Source organism: Nerophis ophidion, linkage group LG16 (genome assembly GCF_033978795.1).
Source record: "Nerophis ophidion isolate RoL-2023_Sa linkage group LG16, RoL_Noph_v1.0, whole genome shotgun sequence".
In the NCBI taxonomy this organism is placed as follows: Eukaryota; Metazoa; Chordata; class Actinopteri; order Syngnathiformes; family Syngnathidae; genus Nerophis; species Nerophis ophidion.
Window position 1 is genome coordinate 17,799,025 of NC_084626.1, and position 27,704 is coordinate 17,826,728.

Genomic DNA, 27,704 nt, shown 5'->3' on the forward strand with positions numbered 1-27,704 from the left:
CTGAAAACGTTGCGGACCCCTGCTTTGAATGTTAGGTAGGAAGACAAAAGGCTGTTTAACAAAGACAAGTTTATTTAGGAACAGTTGAAGTTGAGAAAAAGGTAACATGTACACGTATTTACACGCGCTCCAACTCCGGAGGCGCCTCTTAGAACTGCTGAAGGATGAGTTTCTTCTTGCCGTCATGGCTGAAGTGGTTGCCGCGGAACAGCTCGCTGTCGTAGAAGGCCGACAGGTTGTGGATGTTGATCTGTCTGGCCTGGGGGTGGACAGTGACATCATCATTTAGTATCAGGTTTTAAACACGTTAGCAAGTTGACCTGCAATGCTTAGCATTTGTTTTGCTTGGGTTTTATTAGCACAACATAATCTTGTCATTTAGCAAAGACATGTTTACAGTGAACTCGCCTTGTCCTGCAAGTCCTTCTCCGGCACCTCCACGGTGTCGTTCTGAGCTCCGTAGCGGTTCCTCTGGTAGGCTACCTGTTCAGCCACCAGCTGCTTGAGGATGAAGAGCAGCAGCTCGTTGTTGTCTTTGCGGTACGCCAGGTACCGGGCGAAGGTCTGCGGAGGATAACACCGTGAAGACCAGAGCGCAAACTTGCAGGGACGGTCTTTGGGCGGATGTATTGTATTGCACCTTCCTCATGCTCCTCATCACGCTGAACTTTTGCGTGTCGATGAAGCTCTCCAGCATGACGCGGATGGCCATGTTGACGTCGTCCTCGATCACGTAGTCCCTCAGGTGCATCTTGGCGTGGGCCTCGGCCATGCGGATCATGGACTCGATGTGGCGCACCGTGATGGGGATGCTGCCAGTGGCCTGTTGGCAGCAGGGCGCGGCCGTTAGAAGGCCGGTTTTGAAGAGGAACGCCGGAACGTGGGGGTGTGACTCACCATAGACTCCTTGCGCAGGTCACTGTAGATGCGAGCCACCTTGTCCTGGTCCATCTGGTTGAGTTTGGGATGAACCTGCAAAAGACTTAATGATTATTGCCACGTCTCGCAGTTATTTGTCAGGTCAACGGACAAACCGTACCCTCTCCTTGGCGTAGATGATGTACTTCCTCAGAAGGTCCTGAGGAACAGGCGGCACATTCGACGTGTTGGGCAGAACCACTTCCTCCAGAACCACGCCCCCTTCCTTGTTGCTGGGGTGATGCTTCTTGTGGGAACCCACCACAAAGCGAGCTAACATCTCATCCTGCACACAAGGAACACAGAGAAAACCTTTCATCGAGCCTCCAATTGGGGGCGCCACAAAAAAGCTGCTACAATAACTTCACTCAGTCCCTCCAGGACTTTTCTGATTGTTGACTTATTTTTCAGTAACATTTATTCAACTTGTGATTTGGTGAAATTTTTTTAAGTGTTCCTTGTAACCTTCACCGCAAAAAGCACAGCATTGCCACAACATTTTTAAAACAAATAAGGAATTGATGTTTAACTCGTTTTATACCAAAGACTTAAAAGTAGACAATATGTCAGTGGTGTCAAACTTATTTTGGATCGGGGGTCACATGGAGAAAAATCTACTTCTAAGTGGGCCGGACTGGTAAAATCACGGCACGATAGCTTAAAAACAAAGACAATTTCTGATTGTTTTCTTTGTAAAAAAAAGCACATTTGAAAATGTACAAATCATAATGTTGTTGTTGTTTTTCCCCTAACGTGTTGCGGTTATTAGTATTTATTGCAGTTAATTTGTCTGAATAAATCATGTGATAATGTTCAGTCAACTCATTGGTGTTAATTTTCAATCCATCGAGATAATAACATATCAAAATCAAATTACAGGATGTTATTTATGTAGTTTTCTCATTTTCCTCGACGGTTGCACTAACGTGGTTTATTTTAATTTTTTTTTACATATGTAGCATCATCTACAAAGATTTGCTATTGCGACATCTAGTGGACACATTTAGAACAGCTGTTTTTTTCATTCGAATATTTCGGATTATTTTTATACTTAGTAAACTCATCCCGTGGGCCGGATAAAACCTGTTCGCGGGCCTTATGGGCCGTACCTTTGATACCCTGCACTAGATCATACTCTCAGCTCATTGTCAAATTACTTAACTGTTTTATTTGTATTATAACTAATAGCAATAGTTGGTTATAATTGTAGAAAGAAACGCTACCAGTCGTCCACAAGTCACTGACATTCCCCGTGTATTTCTTAGAATTGAAAAGTCTTTGTCCATCTTAAACGTTCATTTATGTCCCAACACATTTCCTCCCAGACATTAAGAGCATTTGTGAACTGTTAGCGATTTATAGCGTATACATTTGTTGGTAAATAAGGGATGATGAGGGATTATTGTCTCACTTTAACATCTCTAACATGTACTGTAAATGCTGTCTCTTTGCCAGGTCAGCATTGCAAATGAAATTTTGTTCTTGATTGTCTTACCCTGGATAAATGAATGTTGAATAAATATAGGTCAACTATAAAATAGTGCATCAGTATAGTACCGCGATACTAAGTAATCATATTCGGTACCCTACGGCCTCTGAAAAGTACCAGTGCACCCCCCCAGGTCCCCCGTCGTCGTCACGTTGTGTCGTTGCTTGTTTACGAGCAGACAAGCATGTTCGGAAGCGCACAATCACGGAATACTTGAAAGCAGACAGTGTGTAGACAGAAAAGGGACCACGGACGCATTTTGGCTTAAAACTAACGATAAAGGTGAAGTTATAACGCTTTAAGACATGGCTAGCTAGTGAGCGGCGAATGTCCATTCGCGGTCGGCAGTGTTTTAGCTACTTCTAAATCACTAATCCTCGCCTCCATGGCGACAAATAAAGTAAGTTTCTAACACGTGTCATCCCTGCAGGACGAGGAATAGCTAAACATGCTTCACTACACCGTAGTTCACCGCCGTCAAAATGTAAACAAACGCCATTGGTGGATCTACACCTGACATCCACTGTAATTATATCAAGTAAAGGAATGTAACTAGTCAATACTACTCTGATTACTTCGATATTATTTGGCATCACAACATCTTTCTTTTAAAAAAAATTATATTATGTTTACTGCGATGAGGTAGCGACTTGTCCAGGGTGTATCCCGCCTTCCGCCCGATTGTAGCTGAGATAGGCACCAGCGCCCCCCCTGCGACCCCAAAGGGAATAAGCGGTAGAAAATGGATGGGATTGATATTATGTTTATAAACTCAGGAAACATGTTCATGGACACATGAGGACTTTGAATATGACCAATGTATGATCCTGGAACTACTTGGTATCCGATTGATACCCACATTTGTGGTATCATCCAAAACTAATGTAAAGCGTCAAAACAACAGAAGAATAAGTGATTATTACATTTTAACAGAAGTGTAGATAGAACATGTAAAAAGAGAAAGTAAGCAGATATTAACAGTAAATGAACAAGTAGATTAATAATTAATTTTATACCCCTCTTAGTTAATAATTTTGACGAAATAATAAAATGATAAATGACACGATATGTTACTGCATATGTCAGCAGCTAAATTGGTTTGCTTGCTTACCACTAAAAGACAAGTCAAGTATGTTCACCATTTTATTTAAGAGCCAACTTGCAATAAGAAAAATATGTTTAATGTACCCTAAGATTTTTTGTGGTCCTCTTTATTTACAAAGGTATGAAAATAATATTGGTACCGGTACCAAAATATTAGTATCGGGACAACACTACTATGAAGCAAATGCATGTATACTACATTACCCAGAAGGTTTAGCACATTAGACAGGAACAGGAAATAGGTCTGAGCTAATTTGGTCATTTGATTAATAAAGACTTTAAACAGTATATTTTAAAGCTATGTTGTTACTGAAGAAAAAGTATGTTTTGATTAGACAGTTGATGTGTGAGCGCCGCTCAGACACAAATTCCGTTGGCTGAAATGATGCTGACTGGCCAAAAATTGAGGGCATTGGACAAAATTTGTGGAGATTGGCGCATTCGCTAATTTAATTACTAGAGGAACTGTTCGTTTTATTGCACGCCAATGAAAATGAGTTTGTGTGTGCGTGCGTGCGTGCGTGCGTACCTGCACTGGGTCGACAGTGTCTCTGACGACACACAGAACATCGAAACGTGACACTATGGGCTCGGTCAGGTCCACATTCTCAGCAAAGGTCAGAGACGGGTCGTACCTGCCACCTGGAAGGACACGCCCACTGGCCGTTATAATAAACAGTCCAAACACAAGGGCTGCGTCTGACGGTTTTGACGCTTGAGTTGCTTCTAGAAGCTACCGATGGGGTTGGAGGCGGCCATGACGGTGCAGCGCGCCTGCAACGAGGTGACGATGCCGGCTTTGGAGATGGAGATGCTCTGCTGCTCCATGGCCTCGTGGATGCTGGTGCGGTCGGCGTCATTCATCTGGAGAGCGACAGAGTCATATAGCGTGTCGTCGACAAGGGGGCCTCGGACAAAGAGGTTCTGCCTACCTTGTCAAACTCATCGATGAGGCAGACCCCGCGGTCAGCCAGCACCAGCGCGCCGGCTTCAAGCGTCCACTCGCGGCTGACCGGGTGTCTCTGCACGTAGGCCGTTAATCCCACAGCCGAGGCGCCCTGACCTGTAGTGAACACCGCCCTGCTTGCCACCTTCTCCACGTACCTGCAAACAGAAACACGTACGCTATCAACGCTTTAGCTAACATTAACGGTTTCTACAAAAAAAGACATTGACGACTTTGCAGTTTCCCTTAAGGCTGGACACACACGGAAAAATCATACAGACTCTTTATTACAAAAAAAAAAAAAAAATCACATTTCAAATGTTATATATTTCATTTAATTGTTAAATAACATACTATTTTTTTTGTTTTTATTTGTAACAATTACATTTTCTTGTTTTGTTCAGTGTACAGTAAACCCACGTTTTTTTTGCTGTTAATTCGTTCCAGGTAAATACATTTCCACGCAGTAGGAAATACAAATTCAATATTTAAACAGTGGGAGCAAAAAACCCTGTTTACCACCTTCTAAATACGTTTAACATTATGATAACATTCTAGACCTAAAATAACACCCTTTAAACCAGGGATGTCAAACTTGTTTTCATTGAGGGCCACATTGCAGTTTTGGCTGCCTCCTTCAAAACCGCACTAAAAGAACACCTCCAGGCAACTTCAACCCTTGACTAACACCCTCCCCCCTCCACATCCCACCTCCCTGGATTGTAAATAATCAAATGTATATACTTGTTTTTATGCTTTCTGAACTCACTAAGTTCACTACTTGCTGTACATATTTTACCAAGTCAGGCCTACACTGTTTCAAAGTCCATTTCTCAGATTATGCAATTGTCGATGACTGAAGTGCTGATATCAACCAAACCAAACCCCCTCCATATCCCACCCCCCGGATTGTAAATAATGTAAATAATTAAATGTATATACTCTGATGATTAACTTGTGTGATGACTGTATTATGCTGTTAGTATATATTTGTAACATGTATTAATTTATGTGGACCCCGACTTAAACAAGTTGAAAAACTTATTCGGGTGTTACCATTTAGTGGTAATTTGTACGGAATATGTATTGTACGGTGCAATCTACTAATAAAAGTCTCAATCAATCATTCAGAGGGCCGCTTGTAACAGCGAATAATGTATGAATTTGCCTCTGGATATCATAATTAAAGGGGAACATTATCACCAGACCTATGTAAGCGTCAATATATACCTTGATGTTGCAGAAAAAAAGACCATATATTTTTTAACCGATTTCCGAACTCTAAATGGGTGAATTTTGGCGTATTAAACGCCTTTCTGTTTATCGGTCTTGAAGCGATGACGTCAGAACGTGACATCACCGAGGTAATACAGCCGCCATTTTCATTTTCACAGTACAAACACCGGGTCTCAGCTCTGTTTTTTTCCGTTTTTTCGACTATTTTTTGGGACCTTGGAGACATCATGCCTCGTCGGTGTGTTGTCAGAGGGTGTAACAACACTAACAGGGAGGGATTCAAGTTGCACCACTGGCCTGAAGATGTGAAAGTGGCAAGAAATCTGCCGCCAGACCCCCAATGAATGTGCCGGAGTGTCTGCACATTTTACCGGCGATGCTAAGGCAGACATGGCACAGAGATGTATGGATAACCTGCAGATGCATTTGCAAGGATAAAGTCAACGAAATCACAAAGGTGAGTTTTGTTGATGTTGTTGACTTATGTGCTAATCAGACATATTTGGTCGCGGCGTGACTGCCAGCTAATCGATGCTAACATGCGACGCTAATCGATGCTAACATGCTATTTACGCTAGCTGTATGTACATTTGAAACTAGATACCCACATTTAATGCGAAACAAACACCAATCGACAGGTTTAAGTTGCTCCAGTGTCACAAGATACGAAAGTCCTGATCGTTTTGTCCGCACATTTTACCGGCGCTGCTAATAAGGCAGCCATGCTATGGGCCACTTCATTAGGTACACCCATGCTATGGCCGAATAGCGTCAATAGCTATTCGCTCAATAGCTTCAGTTTCTTCTTCAATTTCGTTTTCGCTATCTGCCGCCATACTCCAACCATCTGTTTCAATACATGCGTAATCTGTTGAATCGCTTAAACCGCTGAAATCCGAGTCTGAATCCGAGCTAATGTCGCTATATCGTGCTGTGGTAGCCGCCATTGTTTGTTTGTATTGGCAGCACTGTATGACGTCACAGGGAAATGGATAGTCGCATCGCAAATAGCGAAAATCAAGCACTTTAAAGCTTTTTTAAGGGATATAGCGGGAGATGTAAAATTTAGAAAAAAACTTCGAAAAATAAAACAAGCCACTGGGAAATTATTTTTATTGTTTTTAACCCTTTTGAAATTGTGATAATGTTCCCCTTTAATTATATACATTGTTTTAAGTAGACTGTCGATTTTACAGTAAAAACTTTACATTTACAACATTTTTATGTAAAATAGTGTTTATTTTTTTACATAGATTTGAATGGCCCATCGAATCCTAAATAACACTGCACTATCGCCACTTAATCACTTTGTCCAGTTTCTATCTGCTGTGACAACTAGAACGAAATGAGCCTCCACCAGGGAGCAGTGTAGCATATCCAGATGTAAAACCTCTTTGCACGATCAGCCTTTTCATATAAAGGAATGGAACGACATCACAACAAACTTGAGAAGTCTAAACAGATTAATTCAATCATTCACAATTGAACTTAAAAGGTGGCTTTGGAGCAATCAAAGCTGCTCACATGGTCACTGAGGTTGGCACTATGTCTGACATGCCAACTTAATATGTATTATATTCAAGCATTAAAACATTTTGTTGTGCACTGTGAGATGTGTCTATTAAAATCATTGTTTTGTTCACAAATGATGACGGATGTGAACGAGAGCATGTATTGTCTATGTGTGATGATGTAACAGAGGTGAATGAATGAATGAATGGTTTATTTTTAGCCATGCAAACAAAACAAGAGAATGACATAAAATACAAAAGAAATATATAGATACATTATTTTTACACCTACATTGAAAACATTACATGTGACTAATCTTTTGTAGATGTTCAGATTGGCTCAAAAGGGAGTGGGAAGAAGTAAACTTATTAGGTCCCACCCCCATACATATACAATATATATATATATACAATATATAATACAATAATATATATAATATAATTCAATTCAGTGGTTGCTGCTATATATTGTCTATATAAAATACATTTAAATTCACATACACTTACATATATACATATGTACACACACATATGTACACAACACACATATATACAATTTATATATATAGATAAATATATATATATATATATATATATATATATATATACATAAATATATATTTATATATATATATATATATATATATATACACACACACACATATATATATATACATAAATAAATAAATAAATATATATATATATATATATATACACACACACACACATACATACATACATATACATATATATATATATATATAAATAATCACATACATACACACACGCATATACCCAAAATACACACACACACACACACACACACACACACACACACACACACACACACACACACACACACACACACACACACACACACACACACACACACACACACACACCTATATAAATACTATAAATATAATAGTATATATAATATACACTATTGTCTAAACATTATTAACAGTTTATGGTGCCTATGGGAACAAGCTTTCATTTTGACTGTGATATTAGTGGTTAATAGTGGATCTGTGGCTGTGGAGCTACTGCCCCTGATCAACAGGACCTGAGGACCACTCTTGCTATGTGTCCTATGCTGTGCATTAAAAGAGACAAGGGGAGCCCCCTGCCAGAGGAGTTATCCACGAACATAAGATCCCCTACTCGCCTGCCCTGTACTCCAGATATTGTACCCAAATCCCTTTTCTTAGTTTCCATTGGCACCAATTCTTTAGTCAGAATTCATATTTGTTTTTACATTTGCAGAAAATTAGTATTACTCAAATTGCATATAGGATTGTTTGTACACACACACACACACACACACACACAATTCAATGTATTCCTCTTATTGATACTAATTCATATAGTTTAACTAGTTGGGTGATGTCATAGAAGTAACAATAATAATGATAATATCAACTATGACTAAACAATAATAATATTGATAATGATAACAATAATAATAACAACAATATGAACAATATCAATAGCAATGACAATAAATGATGACAATAATACATAGAAAATAATGAAGATGATAATGATGATGATAATAACAACAACAACAATATTAATAATACTCATTATTAGCCAGTGATGGAGTTTAACACTTAGGCATCCATGTTCACATTCATATACATTGTCCATACCATTTTTTTGTATCTTGTTTTGAACTGATGGATATTTGAACATTGCTTGAGCCCCACATCCAATCCGTTCCAAAGTTTCGGTCCACGCACAGACACACAAACTTTTCCTTGTAGTTCTTACTGTTGGAATATTAAAGATACTACACCCCCTTAGATTATGAACTCCTTCTCTGTGTTTGAAATGTTTTTGAATATTGGCAGGTGGAACCTTTTTGTTTGCTTTAAATAGTAATTGAGCTGTATTAAAATCAACTAGATCAGGCAGTTTTAATAATTTAGATTGTAAAAATAAAATATTTGTGTGGTCACAATATCCCACTTTGTGTAGAATTCTTATCGCACATTTTTGGAGTGTAACCCGGGGATGTAGTGAAGTTTTGTAGTTGTTGCCCCAGATTTCTATGCAGTAATTTAGATATGGCAAGACCAATGAACAATACAATAAATGCACAGCTGTGTAATTTAAGAAGAATTTGGATTTATTGATAATAGAGATGGTTTTGGAGATTTTGCTTTGTATATGTCTTATGTGTGGTTTCCAGCATAATTTATTATCAATAGTGACACCTAAGAATTTAATTTCTGACACCGTTTCTAGAATCACGCCATCTATATTTATTGCTGGTCCTGGATTGGAATAGCCGAATAACATAACTTTTGTTTTCTTTAAATTAAGGGATAATTTGTTTATATCTAACCATGTTTCTAATTTTGCAAGTTCATTATTTAGGGTGGAAATTTTTTTTGTATAATTATCGTTTGAATAAAAAATATTTGTGTCGTCTGCGAATATGACTAATTTTAATACATTTGATACTGTAAAAATGTCATTGATATATAAGTTAAATAACATTGGACCAAGAACGGATCCGTGTGGAACCCCACAAGCAATGTCCAAATGCCCAGATGTAAACTCGCCCATCCTCACAAACTGCTGTCTTTGTGTTAAATAGCTCTTATCCAAGTCAAAGCTACTCCCCTTATTCCATATCTGTATAATTTTTTCAGTAATATTTGATGATTAATGGTGTCAAATGCTTTACTCAGATCCATGTAAATTCCAGCTGCATATTTCTTACTATATAAGCTATTGGTTATATCTTCTACTGCATCAATTATTGCCAGAGATGTTGACCTTGCTGTCCTAAAACCGTATTGACTTTCATTAATTATCTTATGTTTACATATAAATTTCTCTAATCTAATGTTAAATCATTTCTCTAAGATTTTGGAAAACTGCGGGAGCAAAGAGATAGGTCGGTAGTTTGTGAAGATGTGTTTGTTCCCATTTTTATATATTGGTATCACCTTTGCCATTTTCATTTTATTAGGAAATTGTCCTGTTTGGAAGGACAGGTTAAATATGTAAGTTAGTGGTTTGGTGATGGAATGTATGTTTTTTTTTTCACAAGTGTCATATCTATGTCAAAACAATCAGTAGATGTTTTATTTTTGCAATTATTACATCTATTATTTCCTCTTCAGTTACTCCCAACAGAAACATACTCATTGGATTCATTTCAATCAGTGACTCCATTTCATTGCTGCTATAATCAGGGATTTTGCCTGCCAATTCTGATCTGACATTTACAAAGAAACTGTTAAAACTCTCCACAACATTATTCGTATTATAATTATCTTGGTTGTTATCAGTGAAATAGCTAGGATACGAGTTATTTTTTGATTTGCCTTTAATTATAGTGTTAAGTATTCCCCACACCTCCTTAGTGTTGTTCTTATTCCTATTTAATAGATTGGTATAATATAATTTCTTACTAGTCCTTATTATATCAGTCAATTTATTTTTACATGTTTTATATCTATGTTCAGAGACTTCAATCAGTTCCTTTGTATATTCATTTTTGGAGCCAGGTTTTACGTTACTTAATTTGATGAATTGTCTATATAAAGTGTTTTTCTTTTTACAAGCGTTTTGTAAACCCTTGGTTAACCATGGGCACTTTAAAGTTTTGTTGTTGTTTCTAATTTTTTTTATTGGACATTTTTGATTATACATATCTATAAATGATTCAAAGGCACTATCCACATCCTTTTTATTGTATACGCAATCCCAGTTTTGCATTGTTAGGTCCTGATTTAATAGATTGAAAGAGTCTTCTGTTCTAACTCTTTTGTAAGTATATTTTTGCTGTGAATTCAGGTCTGTACTGGTCTCATCATTATAGACTGTGGATACAGGCAGATGACCGGTTATGTCACAGACCATTACTCCACTGATGTTAGAAGACTACATATTATTTGTGAAGATGTTATCGATGAGGGTTGTATTGTGCGATGCTATTCTAGTCGGTCTTGTAATGGTTGGGTATAAACTCATACTGTGCATCCTGTTAATATAGTTTTCTGCTGCTATGTGGTTATTTGGATTCATGAGTTCAATATTATAATCCCCGCAAATAAATATTGTTTTATTACCTATTTCTGAGAAAGTTTTTTCAGCCCACTCAGTAAATAGATCCACATTTGAACCTGGTGACCTGTATATACAGCTAACTATGATATTTTTCTTCCTTTCATTAATGATTTCTATTGATAAGCATTCAACTATATCATTTACTGATACAGTCATGTCTTCCAATATTTCGTATTTATATTTCTTATGAACGTACATAGCGACTCCTCCACCCATTTTATTTGTTCTGTTAACATAGTTTAAATTATAATCCTTTATCTCAAAATCTATGCCTTTTGCTTCATTAAACCATGTTTCGGATATGGTTTAGTGGTTGCGATGTATAAGTATGTGTCAATGAGACGGCATTTTATGACTTTTCTTAATTTGATTACATGCTATAGTATAATTTCATTGAATGTTTTTGTAAATTTTTAATTTTGGTAACCAGGGACTGCAAATGGAAATGAGCTATTTGGCGATAATCTGGTGCAGAACATATCCGTCTTTGAGCTTAATGTCTCTGTTAAAGTTAAAGTGCCAATGATTGTCACACACACACTAGGTGTGGCAAAATTATTCTCTGCATTTAACCCATCACCCTTGATCACCCCCTGGGAGGTGAGGGGAACAGTGAGCAGCAGTGGTGGCCGCGCCCTGGGAATCGTTTTTGGTGATTTAACCCCCAATTCCAAACCTTGATGCTGAGTGCCAAGCAGGGAGGTAATGGGTCCCATTTTTATAGTCTTTGATATGACTCGGCCGGGGTTTGAACTCACAATCTACCGATCTAAGAGCGGAGACTCTAACCACTAGGCCACTGACCATTGTCCCTTCTAATAAAGACTAAACTATAGTATTGAAATGATCATGCTCAACGCCAAAATCTAATCACATATTCCTTCATTCTAACATTTCTTGAAAGTTTGATGAAAATCCGCCCATAACTTTTTGAGTTAGGTTGCTAAATAATTATCATATCACCTCCTGGCAGAGGTACAATCTCAGCTGTGGACAAATCCCTAATGAAAATATGTACTCTTATTAATAATGGTCAGTAAGTAGCGGTAAGAGACGTACTTGAGGAACTGAGACTTTGCTGTTCCAGGGTCACCACACAGCAGCACGTTGATGTCCCCTCGCACTCTGTGTTTACCTCCTGAGCAACAATATTGTCACAAAGAAAGAGGATTATTTGCTTTTTCAAAATATTGTCAAAAAACTCATTGGCAATTATTATTACTGTAATTATGACCATTTTTAATTACCGGGGTTCTTGGGCTCTCCTCCAAACAGTGACAAGGCGAGCGCTCGTTTGATGTCCTCGTGACCATAGATGGATGGTGCCATGCTGGCAAAGATCTAAGCACAGAGAAGAAAAGTGGAAAGACATCAGTCTAAACATTAAACCTCTTTGTCTTAGACAAGTCATAATAGATTCATCATCATTTCAGTTCCAAATCCCCCAGGCCCAACTAATCTAATGGCTAAACGGGCTGCAGCATTTGGTGTTAATATTTTTTAATATAGTTTTCTCTTGAATAGCGCATTCCATTAGTAAAAAGTTACTTCCTGCATTGCGTAATTACGCAGATCCCAAATACAGATCAGCAGGTACTAGAAGGTAAGAAAAGTTGCTTCTGCATAATATTGCAAAACGCCAGATAATATAACTTACCTTATACACACACCAAAATAATATACATATGTTTAATGCGCCGACAATCCTTCAAGCAATGCGGTTTCAAAGCTTACCAAAGTAGTACTTAAACATTTTGATGGATTTTGGAACGCCGTGTGTAATGTTCTATATTTTTAATGGAACATTTAAAATGTCTGCGATGGGGTGGCGACTTGTCCAGGTTGTGCCCCACCTTCCGCCCGAATGCAGCTTAGATAGGCTCCAGCAACCCCCAACGGGACAAACGGTAGGAAATGGATGGATGGATGGCAATTAAAATGTTGGTGTTGTTCACATGAGACCCATCATAGTGCAGGCTACACTTATCTCTTATGTGTGACTGCCATCTAACGGTCACATTTATTACCCCATTTACCAAATAAAACAGCTTTCGAGTTGGGTCAGCTCAACCAAACCTATTCCTAACATTAGGCACACCGGGTTATGAGGCGCACTGTCGAGTTTTGAGGGAAAAAAATGATTTTAAGTGCAGCTTAAAGTCCGGAAAACACGGTACTGTAGTTTGTAGTGCACGCTATTGCAATTTTTCTCAACCTTGCTTTTTCTTATTATAAAGGCTTGTTACATGTTAAAATTGTGCTCAGTTCGAAGGTCCAAGCATGGACTGAACAGATTTTAACTGATTTAAATGCAATGTATTGAGATACGGGCAGCCCGGTAAAGGAGGGGTTAGTGCGTCTGCCTCACAATACGAAGGTCCGGAGCAGGGGCGTCGCCAGAGATATTTCACTGGGGCATATGGCCCACTGTTGATCTGCAGTGCCCCAGTGAAAATTTCACCAATAAAAAAAAACGCTTCAGAGTTTTAAGTCTACAGAACATAAACAGCGAAGATATTACTTAGTATGGTAATTGATTGCTACTGTATTCGTAACAATGAGCACATGGCTATTTAATATGGTAATTTATTCACGTGTGGATCAAGACTTCAGTTGAGAGAGAGAGAGAGAGAGAGAGAGAGAGAGAGAGGATGCGAATCACTGCGTGAGGTAGGTAACGTTAGCCAACAACAATTTGTTAATTACATTATTTTGATTTGACTCAAACTGTAACTCCTAGATGGATTTAAGAAAGTTATTCGCCCGCAGCAAGAATGAGAGATGTAAGTGAAGTCGTAGCTAGCTAGGCAACATCATTGTCTTAAGTTGATGCTAAGTTAGCTAACGTTATTCCTTGTATCAAGACAAACATTCATTTGCTGTACGAGCTGTCGGGGGAATTTCCAATGAACATGAAACATAATGTTGGTTATTGTCTGCTGGTTCTGCATCAATGATGATTTGGAGTAAGCATGGGTGAGTTGAGTGCTTCTCAAATGGTTTATCTTCAGGAAGAAAAACATTTTTCCATATCATCAAGTCGTGAGCCAAATTTTTTAAATCATTCAAGTTTATTTCACAGAAAAATAGCACAGTAGACTTGTCTTGTTAATCGGTGTGACTTTGACTAAAATAATCTTGTTTTGTCACCAGAAAAATGGCTACAGCTAAAGCATCTGGTTTTGTTTCCAGAAAAAATAGTAACATTTCTGTATTTGTTTTCAGAAAGATGGCTGAAAATATCGGGTTTTGTTGCCCCATTTAGATTTTTAAAAAATATATTTCCATGTCTGTCCTGAGTCCTCCTCCAACTTGTTAGTCGGTTTGCCTTTTGCTAAAATACTCACTAACAGTCACTAGAAAAATGGCTAAAATTATCTGGTTTTGTTGCCACAATTTGATTTTTTTCTCCCAAACCTTTTTTTTTCCCATGCACACATCTGACTGCGACTCACTGAAAATGACACACAATCCACTTTTATGTCACAACCCACCAGTTGGGAACCACTGGTCAACTGTATAACAGTTACTGTAATATTTCCATGTCTGTCCAGAGTGATTGACCACTTTGCAAAAATGAAAACGAGATGTTAAATTTGTAGATGATTACTGCAATAAATATTTCAAAAAGATTCATTGCTCTTCCTTTTTGCTTTTACCAGTAGCAGTTTAGAAGTCTAGAGTAAAAAAGTGCACAAGTAGGTCAAATGCATTAGTTAATTTCAGGTGGTTAATCAAAGATCCATACAACATAATCTGATATGATTTCATAGTTTAAAGCACTATTTATGTATTTTTTATGATAAATAAGTGCTAAAAAATGTTTTTGCTTCCGCGCTTTGCACACTCACATGAATTATTTGTGCCCCAGGTGTGCCCCAGTACAGTATTAGGTCTAGTGACGCCCCTGGTCCTGAGTAGTCCTGGGTTCAATCCCGGGCTCGGGATCTTCCTGTGTGGAGTTTGCATGTCCTCCCCGTGACTACGTTGGTTCCCTCCGGGTACTCCGGCTTCCTCCCACTTCCAAAGACATGCACCAGGGGATAGGTTGATTGGCAACACTAAATTGGCCCTAGTGTGTGAACGTGAGTGTGAATGTTGTCTGTCTATCTGTGTTGGCCCTGCGATGAGGTGGCGACTTGTCCAGGGTGTACCCCGCCCTCCGCCCGATTGTAGCAAAGATATGTATCCGCGCCCCCTGTGACCCCAAAGGGAATAAGCGGTATAAAATGGATGGATGGATGGTATTGAGATACTTTTAGACAATATATAGTGAAATATCTTGATACCTGCAATGAGCAAATCTGACCACAAGATGGTGCTGTTTTTTCAAACTGCATTACAAAGGGGGTAGAACAGTACCAAAGAGTACATTCAAATCCAACATGCACAAAGACTAGAGCATGCGAACGTGAAAAGGGAACACTGATGAGTGTGTGCGTTCGACTCACTCTTTCGCCGATGCATTCGTCCTTGGAAAGGGCGACAATGGCTTTGACGTCTTCGTCTGTCAGCTCGGCCACGGCCACGCCCTGGTCGCGGCGAGTGATGTGGTTGGCCAGAATGACTGTGGCGAACACGGGGAAGCCGTTGGCCATGTTCAGAGAGCCGTCGTAGTTGTTGTGGTAGATGCCCGTCAGCTCCTTAAAAAAATAGAAAGTAATTGAAGTTAGCGAGACGACTGATTGGATTTCTCACAAGGGCGTCCACTCACAATCTCGTCTCCCGGCTTGCAGTTATCCACCAGGTCCGCTAGCAGGATGGCATCTTTGGAGCGCGGGAGGCGTCCGGCGGCCACTTTTCCGGGGCTTTCCTGAAGGGTGATGCGCTGGTAGTTCTGGTACACCGTCTGCAAGGGAACCACAGCTGAATGAACAAAGCAGCAGAGATGTGGACGAAGCTTCCGGAAGAAGAGTGTTTACCTCCTCCATGTTGATCTCGAAGGGTCCTTGGGACTGACATTCCGAACACGACCCAGGCTTCACCTCTTGGTTCTGAGACTGGAAGTAGGGGCCCAGCACAAAGTTGCACTTGTTGCAGTTGTACTTGACCATGCCGAGCTGCGGGAGTACGCCGGTGCAGCTGCTCACCACCCCGCTGGTGCGGATCAGCTGGTTCAGGTGCAGCTGCCTGCAGGAGAAGAAAAGGGTTGTCTTTTCTTTCAGATTTCAGACCACAAACTGCATGCATGTCTAATGGGGGTATAGCTCGATTTGTCGAGCAGCCGTGTCAGCAACTAGAGGGTTCCAGGTTCAATCCCCGCTTCCGCAGTCCTAGTTACTGCCGTTGTGTCCTTGGGCAAGACACTTTACCCACCTGCTCCCAGGGCCACCCACACTGGTGTAAATGTAACATATATTGGGTTTCACTATGTAAAGCGCTTTGAGTCACTAGAGAAAAGTGCTATATAAAATATAATTCACTTCACTATGTTGCTTTTTCCCATTAAATGTTGTTGTTTCTACACATTCAATTCTTTATTGTCATTCAAGCAGTGCATCAGTGAGGCCAATATGGCGTTGCATTTGGCCTTAACAAAAACAGTTGGATAAACAACACAAAGACAATTAAGAGAAAAAATATTCAAATAAAATGTAATTAAGAAACTAAATAAACTAGGTCCACAAATGCAGTATACTTATACAAATATGTAAGTGCAAAAATGTATGTGCAAACGGTATGTGCAGGAGTTCTTACAGTTGAATAAGAGTGAATAAAGCAGAGATAGATAATGTTAGTCTGTTTTATAGTCTGCGGTTCTTGCAGTTTCATTTTTAGTTTTCTTACCTTTTAGTAAAAGAACTCTGACCTAATATTGTCAGTTTACATGGTATCGTTGTAGAAATATCAGCCTGATTTGCATAAACTACCTTGAACTGTGAAATGTGGTGGAAACACAAACCTGTGACACTTCAACAGGAACCTAAAGTTCCTGAAGTTTTGGTGGAAAAGGCCTATTTTCACACCAAAATTACCACGGTTATCATCGTCACGGTATTGTTGAATGTGTTCAAAATATTCTCACATGCTCATAGCAAAGTTTTATTAAAAAAAAAAAAAATAGCCACACAATACACGTTATTGGCAGAAGAAATATGTTATACAATATTATCCTGCTACCAGAGCCATTTTATTTTTATTTTGAGTGTTTAAATATGTTTATTTTCTTCCGCTTTCATTTTTAAAGTTTTAGTTTTAATGTTAAAGAAAAAAAAACAGTGTCAAGTACGTCATGTCCTCTATTTGATTTCACGCTAATTCACTTCCTGTTGTCATATTGCCTCGGGTATCGATCGATTGTTCTGTGCTAAGAGTTAATCTATGTGTTATCAATCACGGTTTTATGATCGTTATTTAAAACTGTAATTATAATACTAACCATGGGGAGTTTCACCGTGGTTTATCACTATATTGTTTCTCATTACATCCCTCAGTTTCACGTATGGCTGTTTTCGCAGTGTGGTACCTGAGCGAGCGGATCTCCTCCACCAGAGGCAGGTTGCAGATGCGCACGTGGATCTCGTGTGCGATGCGGTCATACTTGGGGTACATAGCCAAAACCACTTCTTTAGCCGCCTCGTCAAACACCTGACACATGAGAGGAACAATCAGGTTAACGTGGCAACAAGAAAAACTATGCTACACGAAGCGCCTGGAAACAGACGACAGTGACAATCTTTACGTGAAGACAATGTTCATATTGTCCTTATGATGAATTTGGGCGGAATTGAAAGCTTGTGATTGATTGGCAGGAGTGATCTTTGCAAACGAAAGGTTAAAAAAAAAACAGGCAATGTTGTGTGTTCAGCGTAAGCACTGCAAAAAGTCAGTGTTCAAAAACAAGAAAAACAAAACAAAAATTTGGGGTATTTTACTTGAACTAAGCAAAATTATCTGCCAATAGAACAAGAAAATTTGGCATGTGAAGACTTTCCAAAACAAGTCTAACCTTTAATGAACCCAAAAATACCTTAAAATAAGTATATTCTCACTAATAACAAGTGCAGTTTTTTTGGTTGAAAAAAAAAAAAAATTAGACCTTTTTGCCCAATATGATGAAAAAATTCTTACATACGTAAATGCCAGTGCCATTATCTTGACATAATGATATGCGCTCTGCATCATGATTATTTTTTTTTCATGCTTGAGATGAAAAATTATTACTTTAAAAAAGTATTTTTATACTTGTGAGTGTTGACGACACAGCTTTGCAAAAGTTGACATTTTAGTTACAAGCATGTTTTACTCAATATAGGTCATAAAATCTCAGCTACAAACTGTAATATCTTACTGAAATCTTTTAGGACCAAAACCCTTAAAACAAGTAAAACACTAACATAAAATCTGCTTAGTGAGAAGATCAGACAGAGAATAAGCAAATATCACCCTTATTTGAGATATTTCATCTTACTTAGATTTCAGTTTTTGCAATGAGGGACTTGGGTGTTTATTTACCTCCAAATGACAAAACAACTTTGGTAAAGTATAGGGGTGTCCCAATACAACTTTTTCACTTATGCTACAATATCAATATTGTAGCCTTGAGTATTGGCCGTTAACAAAACTTTTAATAATTTGTAGTGTTGGATGTTACTACAACTTTGATCAAGAAAAATTAGTCAAACAGAGAACAGCAATAGATGTTAAATGGTAAAAAAAACACTTTCTTTAAAAGGGATACTGCACTGTTTTTTAATTTTGCCTATCGTCATACTTGCCAACCCTCCCGATTTTTCCGGGGGACTCCCAGATTTCAGTGCCCGTCCCGAAAATCTCCCGGGGCATCCATTCTCCCGAATTTCTCCTGAATTCCACCCGGACAACAATATTGGGGGCGTGCCTTAAAAGGCACTGCCTTTAGCGTCTGCTTTTCCTCCATACAAACAGCGTGTCGGCCCAGTCACACATCATATGCGACTTTAACAGACACACATAAGTGAATGCAATGCATACTTGGTCAACAGCCATACAGGTCACACTGAGGGTGGCCGTATAAACAACTTTAACACTGTTACAAATATGCGCCACACTGTGAATCCACACCAAACGAGAATGACAAACACATCTCGGGAGAACATCCGCACAGTTTATGCTGGAGGGTTTCAATGATCGCGGGTATTTGGATTGCCTTCTAAGCTTCTACCGCGCCTGACGCATAGCAGCTTGAAAGTGACATTTTTGACATTATTTCATGATCTTGATCACCTTTAACATCTCAGTGGGAGCTTCAGGTAGGAAGTAAGCGAGCACATGCTCCCTGGCTGCAAGGTCTTCATAGTTGACCACTAGACTCTCCTTGTTCTCTGCACACACACATTAGCAGAATGTACAGGACACGCTCACACACACACTAGAGATGAGCTACCTTTGCACATGTCGCTGATCTTCTCCTTGAACACGTTGTGGCCGCTTTCGTCCACGTGCGTGCGCAGGAAGTTCTTAAAACGATTGTAGATCTCGAGCCGGGGAGCGGCCATGGACACCCACTCCCTTACCGTGTGACCCTGCAAGCCGGGTAAGAAGCGTGTCAGTCGGGGTCGTCGACGAGCGGGCGAGGACACTTTCACGTGCACAGACAAACCTTCATGTCCTCCAGGTTCTCGATGCTCTCTATCATCTCCTCATCCTCGCCTTCTGTTGTGCCCTCTGCCGCCCGCTCGGCCAGGCGCCTCCGTCGCGCCGCCGGCCGCTCGTCGTCCTCGTCTTCGCTGTCTAAGAAGCAAAAATTCCAAGACCATTTGTTTGGCTTTCATGGACGTCTGCTCATGTTACACATTCTACAACATTTATCCATAATAAGTCGGGATTTAACGGTATTATAAACACTAGGGTATTTTGGCATCAAAATAATCGCAATAATACCGCGATGTGTGATGGTATAAAATGAAAACTGGGCCAGTGTAGTTTTTTTCTTGGCACTTTTGAACTGGCCAGTCTGGACGTACTGTTGTCCGATACCAAAATTTTGGTACCGGTACCAAATATATTTCAATACTTTCCAGTACTTTTCTAAATAAAGGGGACCACAAAAAATTGCATTATTGGCTTCATTTTAATAAACAATCTTACATGTTTCTTATTGCCAGTTTGTCCTTAAATAAATTACAGAACGCACAAGACAACTTGTCTTTTATTAGTAAGTAAACAACCAAAGGCTCCTAATTTAGCTCCTGACATATGCTATAACATATTGTGTCATTTATCATTCTATTATTTTGTCAGTATTATTAAGGACAATAATAATGTATTTGTTCATTCACTGTTAATATCCGCTTACTTGCTATTTTTTTTAACATGTTCTATGTACACTTCTATTAAAACGAAATAATCACTTATTCTTCTGTTCGATACTTTACATTAGTTTTGGATGAGAGCATAAATTTGGGTATCAATCCGATACCACGTCATAACAGGGTCATACATCGGTCATATTCAAAGTCCTCATGTGTCCAGTGACATATTTACTGAGTTTATAAACATAATATAAATTTTACAAAACAAAAAAAGATTTTGTGATACTGAAAAATATCGATGTTATCACAGTAGTATCAACTAGATACATCCCTGTACTTGGTATCATTACAGTGGATGTCAGGTGTAGATCCACCCATGGCGTTTGTTTACATTTTGACACCGGTGAGCTACAGTGTGTAGTGAAGCATATTTAGCTATTTCTTGTCCTGCAGGGATGATACTTGTAAGAAACTTAATTTATTTGTCGCCATGGAGACCAGGAATAGTGATTTAGAAGCAGCTAAACCACTGCAGACTATGGCTGGACTTTAGCCGCTAGCTAGCTAGCCATGTCTTAAATGATCTCTTCCTGAGGCCGTTTTCGTGTTATAGCTTCACCTTTATTGTTAGTTTTAAGCCAAAGTGCGTCCGTTCTCCCTTTTCTGTCCACACACTGTCTGCTTGTAAGTACTCTGTGATTATGCGCTGTCGAACATGCTCGTCTGCTCGCAAAACCAGCAATGTCATGATGACGCGCCGTCATGCCCGTAAAAAAAACAAAAGAAAAGAAAATGGGTAACAGGGACTTTTCAAACAGCGTATAGTACCGTCTGTGAATCATTAGTACCGCGACACTATACCAGAACCGGTATACCGTATAGCCCTATCTGGAAGTAAACTACATCTTCGCAAATTCCCTGTGTAGTGCGAGGTCCGTGTGTGGGAGGTTGTAAAGGAGAGAGAGAGAGACATTATTTTTGGGGGAAATTTCCTAAAGTTTTAATTAAAATCTATTCATAACTTTTTTGAGTTATGTTGCAAACAGACAGACAGACCCTGGCCAAAACACAACCTCTTTGGTCTGCGTACTGCAAGGCAAAACTGCCGCCTTCGACTGGAGTCTTTCCAAGACGACACATAAAGCCGCTCAGAAGTTGTGATGTTTTAACCCACATTTTTTTCTCAATATAATTGAATCAACAGTGGTTTATTTTGGATTTGTTATCCATGTTTTAAGTAGAAAATGTGCCAGGCGGCATCGGGAACAAAAAAATATATTTTGGTGACACTGCACTGCAAAGAACACAAAAGCTACTTGATAAACCACCACCCGGAAAATATATTGGACGCCAAGCATCAATTTGTGGGGTATTAACATTCTTAAACGTTAAAATGTCAGCTAACTTTTCAAAGATTCACCATTTTGCAAATTATATAAGATGTCGACAACAGGGGAGTCTGAAGTTAAAAAGTTGAAAGACACTAACAAGAATATAATTGTTTTACTTGTTTATATTGTCACTTTAAAAACACTTACTGAAATTATCTATCTATCCATCTATCTATCTATCTATCTATCTATATACACACACACACACACACACACATCTTTGATTGTAGTAATAACATGATTAGAAAATTTTAGCATTACGTTTGTGTTCAATGACAGTAAGTGAGTTTATCCTAAACATTATTGCCACCTCATTTTAAACATTTAAGTTTTATTTTTCTCTTTTGGACATTAGGGCAGTGGTTCTTAACCTGGGTTCGATCGAACCCTAAGGGTTTGGTGAGTCGGCCTCAGGGGTTCGGTGGAGCCTCCGCCGCGGCAGTCAAGCCACACCCGACTCATCGGGTACATAAAAACTTCTCCTTATCGGCATATTATGGATACGGCAACAGCAGAAGTCAAACTGATTTGCAGGTGTGTAATTTGTTATGAGTTCATGCACTGTGTTGGTTTTGTTCTTTGAATAAGGGTGCACGTTCATGCACGGTTCATATCGTGTAGCTGTAAAAAAAAAAACATAACTTTGTCTTGAATTAGAAAAAATATATATTTTTCACTAAAGGGTTCGGTGAATGCACATATGAAACTGGTAGGGTTCAGTACCTCCAACAAAGTTAAGAACCACTGCCCTAATAATATTGTACCGTTTCAGAGAAAAGTTGGTGTTGTTTTCCGTTTCCAGGACGTAAGCAGTGTTGCCTAAAATACGGTTTTCAGTAATAAAAAATGTAAACGGTATTACTAACTGTCTGCAATTTGTACCATTTATCGCTACATCCCTAGTAGGACACTAGGTGATAATATTTTGTTGTCTACAGTATTAAGGAATGTTCTGGAATGTTTAGTATATAGTAAAACTCTGAAGAGGGGTCCTCACCGTATAGCAGTCCTCTCCTCAGCCGCCCACTAAGGCCCTGCTCCCGATCCCTCCTCCTCATGGCCTCTTCAGCAGCCGCCCGTGCTCCAGGAGACATCTCAGACAGATCCTCGTCATCCAAGTCCAAACCTTCCGCCTCATACTGATCCAGTGCTGGGATGGCTCGGTAGTCCCTGCGCACACGGAAGAACATCTATGAGAATTATTGTCATCCTCCTGGCAGACAAACAATTCCTCACCTCTCCATGCCGTCCCCAATCAGCTCCTCTCCATCGCCGTCCTCCTCCTCCTCCTCCTCTACAGGCAGGTTCCCATCTCCCATTAGACCCTCTGATTCATCCTCGAAGGGGGGCAGGTCTCTGCCTGGGCTGGAGGTTAGGTCTCCCCTCCTGGAGGTCATGTGCTGTGACTCTGATGAATCCTGTCAACATCACATGACATGTTTCCGCCATTCTTTTAGCTCGTTTAACCTCACAACTGCAACAACTTGACTAGACTCTTTCAAAGGGGGTCTTAAAATCATTTTATTCCACCCTTGTGGTCTACATAACATGTAATGGTGGTTCTTTGTTAAAAATGTTGCATAGATTATGTTTTACAGACAGTTTTCAAACTGCTTTCTGACAAGTCTTCTCAGGATGCGCAGATTTGTAAGCGGTCTTATTTACGTTCCTCCATTTTGTTTGCGTCTTTTCAACCTTACAAACAGATTAAGTTTGAAACTATACACTTTTTTGCGTTAGAAATGGCAAGAGCGGAGGATGCACGTGCATGAACGAGCCAGTCTGCCCCACAAAAAGAGGATAACAAGCAGTATTGGGTATAATATGGGGCGGTATAGCTCGGTTGGTAGAATGGCCGTGCCAGCAACTTGAGGGTTCCAGGTTTGATCCCCGATTCTACCATCCTAGTCACTGCCGTTGCGTCCTTGGGAAACACATTACCCACCTGCTCCCAGTGCCACCCACATTGCTTTTAAATGTAACTTAGATATTGGGTTTTAAATATGTAAAGCGCTTTGAGTCACTAGAGAAAAGCGCTATATAGATATAATTCACATCATTACATAAGAAAAAAAATTAGCTTGACTAAATCATCGGACTATAATTACAGATTTCCGCAAAGCCCTACGGGTAAAAATCTACCATATATAATCAATCAGCTGACATCAAACAAGGGCCAGATTCCAAACCACTCATTTGGAGGTGAGGAAGTATGAAGGAAGGCAAGAAATATCTTCGCAATGTCTCCACGGATTGATTTAACATTTTTTGGGACTCACGCAGATACCATATGCACAACAGTGAGTACCAATAGGCAAAAGCGGGCCACTTAAATGGGCACTTCATTAAGTACCCAACCAAATTAGATATTATGATGATACCATATCTGGCTGCAATTTAGGGATACTGTATATGTTAAAAACAGAGGTGGGTAGTAACGCGCTACATTTACTTCATTACATCTACTTGAGTAACTTTTAGGATAAATTGTACTTCTAAGAGTAGTTTTAATGCAACATACTTTTACTTGAGTGTATTTATAGAGAAGAAACGCTACTTTTACTCCGCTCCATTTATCTACATTCAGCTCGCTACATTCAGGTACCGATTTTTATCCATCTGTTAATGCACGCTTTGTTTTGTTTTGTCAGACAGACCTTCAAAGTAGGATCCATCACATGCCTGCGTTTCAACAATTAAATACAGTCACTGGTGACGTTTGACTCCGTTTCACCAATCAAATGCAGTCACTGGCGATGTTTGACTCCGTTTCACCAATCAAACAGAGCCAGGCGGTCAAATGAAAAACTGCACTTTTTTGTTTTAATAAACCTTTATCTATTAATTTCAACATTTATAAACAGTTGAAAATAATAATCAAAGTTAGTATAAAAACAGTACAAAACAGTATAAAAACCGTACAAAACAGCGCCAGGGGGTTGTAAACTCAAAGTAACTGAAATAGAATGCAAAAAATATATATGTATAAATTCAACAAAGTGCAAAGCCATAGGCTCACTCAATCTCAGTAAATAACTTAAATTCGGAACACAGCATCATCGTTTTCACAGCTTTTTGGTTGTTAGAGGTAGACTGTTTTAATGTAGAGTTTTAAATCTTTTTTAAAGGCACAAAAAAAATGGTCGGGTATGAGAAACTTACAGTTATGAATATAAAACTTAGCCAATAGTATAATGAGGTTGCAAAGGTAAAAATGTTTTTCTATTTTTTTTTCAATACAGTGTAAAACCAAATATATATTATTTAATATATATATATATTATTGTTTTAGTTGCTTAAGAGATATTCCTGGCTCTGAATTTGTTCATTGCTATTTTTATGTTTTTGTGCATTACTTGTTGCCGTCATCAATAAACGAACAGGTTTACTCAGTACTTGCGTAGCTTTTTCACAACATACTTTTTACTTGTACTCAAGTAAATATTTGGGTGACTACTCCTTACTTTTACTTGAGTAATAAATCTCTAAAGCATGGGTGTCAAACTCTGGCCCGTGGACCAAATTTGGCCCGCCATGTAATTTCATTTGGTCCTTGAGGTAATATCAAATTAAGATTAGACCTGGCCCGCCGGTGTTATACAGGGGCAGTGCCGCTATAACCACGCATTTGCCAACCCTCCCGAATTTCACTGCCCCTCCCGTAAATCTCCCGAGGCAACAATTCTTCCGAATTTTCCCGATTTCCACTTGGACGACAATATTGGGGGCGTGCCTCGAAGGCACTGCCTTTAGCGTCCTCTACAACCTGTTGTCACGTCCGCTTTTCCGCCATAGAAACAACGTGCCGGCCCAGTCACATAATATCTGCGGCTTTAACACACACGAATGAATGCAATGCATACTTGGTCAACAGCCATATAGGTCACACTGAGGGTGGCCGTATAAACGACTTTAACACTGTTACAAATATGCGCCACACAGTGAAGCCACACCAAACAAGAATGACAAACACGTTTCAGGAGAACGTCTGCACAGTAACACACGTAATACCCAGAACCACTTGCAGCACTAACTCTTCCGGACGCTACAATATACACCCCTGCTACCACTAAACCCGGCCCGCCCCCCAATTTTTATTTACATTTTATTTGATATGCCATTGATATTTTTTAATTATTATTGATAGGTTGACTGGCAACACTAAATTGGCCCTAGTGTGTGAATGTTGTCTATCTGTGTTGGCCCTGTGATGAGATCGTGACTTGTCCATGGTGTACCCTGCTTTCCGCCTGAATGCAGCTGAGAAAGGCTCCAGCGGCCCCAGAAGGGACAAGCGGTAGGAAATGGATGGATTGATAATTTGAAACTCGACTTTGCATGTCACTATACAGTTATATAAACCTTACTTGTTCAATATTCAATGCAAAACTTGTTTGGATCCCTATTAAAAGGTTAATTTATTCAACCTTGGCCCACGGCTTTGTTCTGTTTTAAATTTTGGCCCACTCTGTATTTGAGTTTGACACCCCTACTCTAAAGTAACAGTACTCTTACTTGAATACAATTTCTGGCTACTCTACCCACCTCTGGTTAAAAAATAGAAACGAATGTAGCAATCTGGCCGCTAAATACTGTCAATAAGTAATAGATTGACTGTCTTTGTGATGTTTAATACTGAAAATCATGAGTGTGTACCTAATGAAGTGTCCAGGGCAATGTATTGTGACTCCACACCACATGCCAGTATTGAAGATCAAACGCAGGTTGAGATGAGCGCATTAACGCATTCGAACCAACGTTCACACATGGATTTACATTAATGAACATACTTGAATGACTTCCAATTTCATAGGATTTGACCTCAATCATGTTAGTATTATTTATTGACGACAATAAACTCTAAAAGACGCGATCCAAGTTCGTCACAAAACAAATCATTAGCGGGCTGCTTCAGTGGTGAAATTACTTCGAAAAAAGCTGAATTAACTCACCGCCATTGTTCTCGTCTGCTTTTCTGCGTTTTGGAGCTCAGACTTTTTCCTGCACTCTCCAGTCTTTCGCGCCAGTAGAAGTCACGAGGTACAGAAAGCCCGCGAATTCTAATGCATATTTAAGTAGTAATTGACGTTGTGACTTCCGATTGGTCAAAATGACCTAAATAGGCGGGACTATGGGCAGGACGTTTACGTCAGCTTGTGGTCGGGCCCTGACGAGTTGTTGCAGTACCATTGAAAGCCAGTGGGAGAGCAGTGTTTAGAATGGAAGTAAATATTTCATTATAAAAAGACAGAACACCGACACAATAGTTACTGTTGTATAGGGTCACCTTTTTGTTCAATTCACCACTCAGATCAATTTTGTGGAACAGAAGGTGATACGTTTTGTAATCTTTCCTAATTACCTCAAAGTAGTGCTTTCGGCGATGAATGCGGCCATGAATAAAAAAAACAGGTTTGTGTCGTGTCATTATTTCGTTTGCTGTGTTGTTGTTAAACTACAGACAGGACGTGCAATGTACGCGCCAGTCCGCTAGGACTGCGTTGTGTGTTTAAGCATCTGAGCGTCAAACAGGAAGTTCAGCCACCCACATTAGCTAAATAGTGGAGAAAAGTAAAAAGGTGTTAAATCTAATGAGGGCTTTGAGAGGTAAAGATTGGGGGGCTGATAGGTTGACATTTAAAACAATATATATCACTTTAATTAGATATGTAATTGATTACTGATGCATTATTTATCAATCTGCTTCAAAAACACTACTTGGGAAAATAGACAGGATCCAGTCGCAGGCTTTAAAGTTCTGTTGTGAAGCTACTCAATCAACCCCAGTTG

General features: G+C 39.4%; 1 protein-coding gene across 1 annotated transcript; it reads right to left on the reverse strand.

Moving 5' to 3' along the window:
* Positions 1–54: 54 nt before the first annotated feature.
* On the reverse strand, positions 55–27,018 carry mcm2 (minichromosome maintenance complex component 2). Its single transcript, XM_061874438.1, has 20 exons — positions 26,867–27,018; positions 23,151–23,332; positions 22,912–23,084; positions 19,872–20,002; positions 19,656–19,794; positions 19,496–19,593; positions 17,757–17,878; positions 16,213–16,420; positions 16,005–16,139; positions 15,742–15,933; positions 12,538–12,631; positions 12,350–12,428; positions 4,444–4,615; positions 4,249–4,375; positions 4,041–4,153; positions 1,040–1,204; positions 898–972; positions 641–823; positions 409–564; positions 55–259 (listed from the first exon to the last, which is right to left on the reverse strand). Exons 1-20 carry the CDS (start codon positions 26,870–26,872, stop codon positions 149–151), a joined length of 2,661 nt encoding a protein of 886 aa, XP_061730422.1. The 5' UTR covers positions 26,873–27,018; the 3' UTR covers positions 55–148.
* Positions 27,019–27,704: the final 686 nt, after the last annotated feature.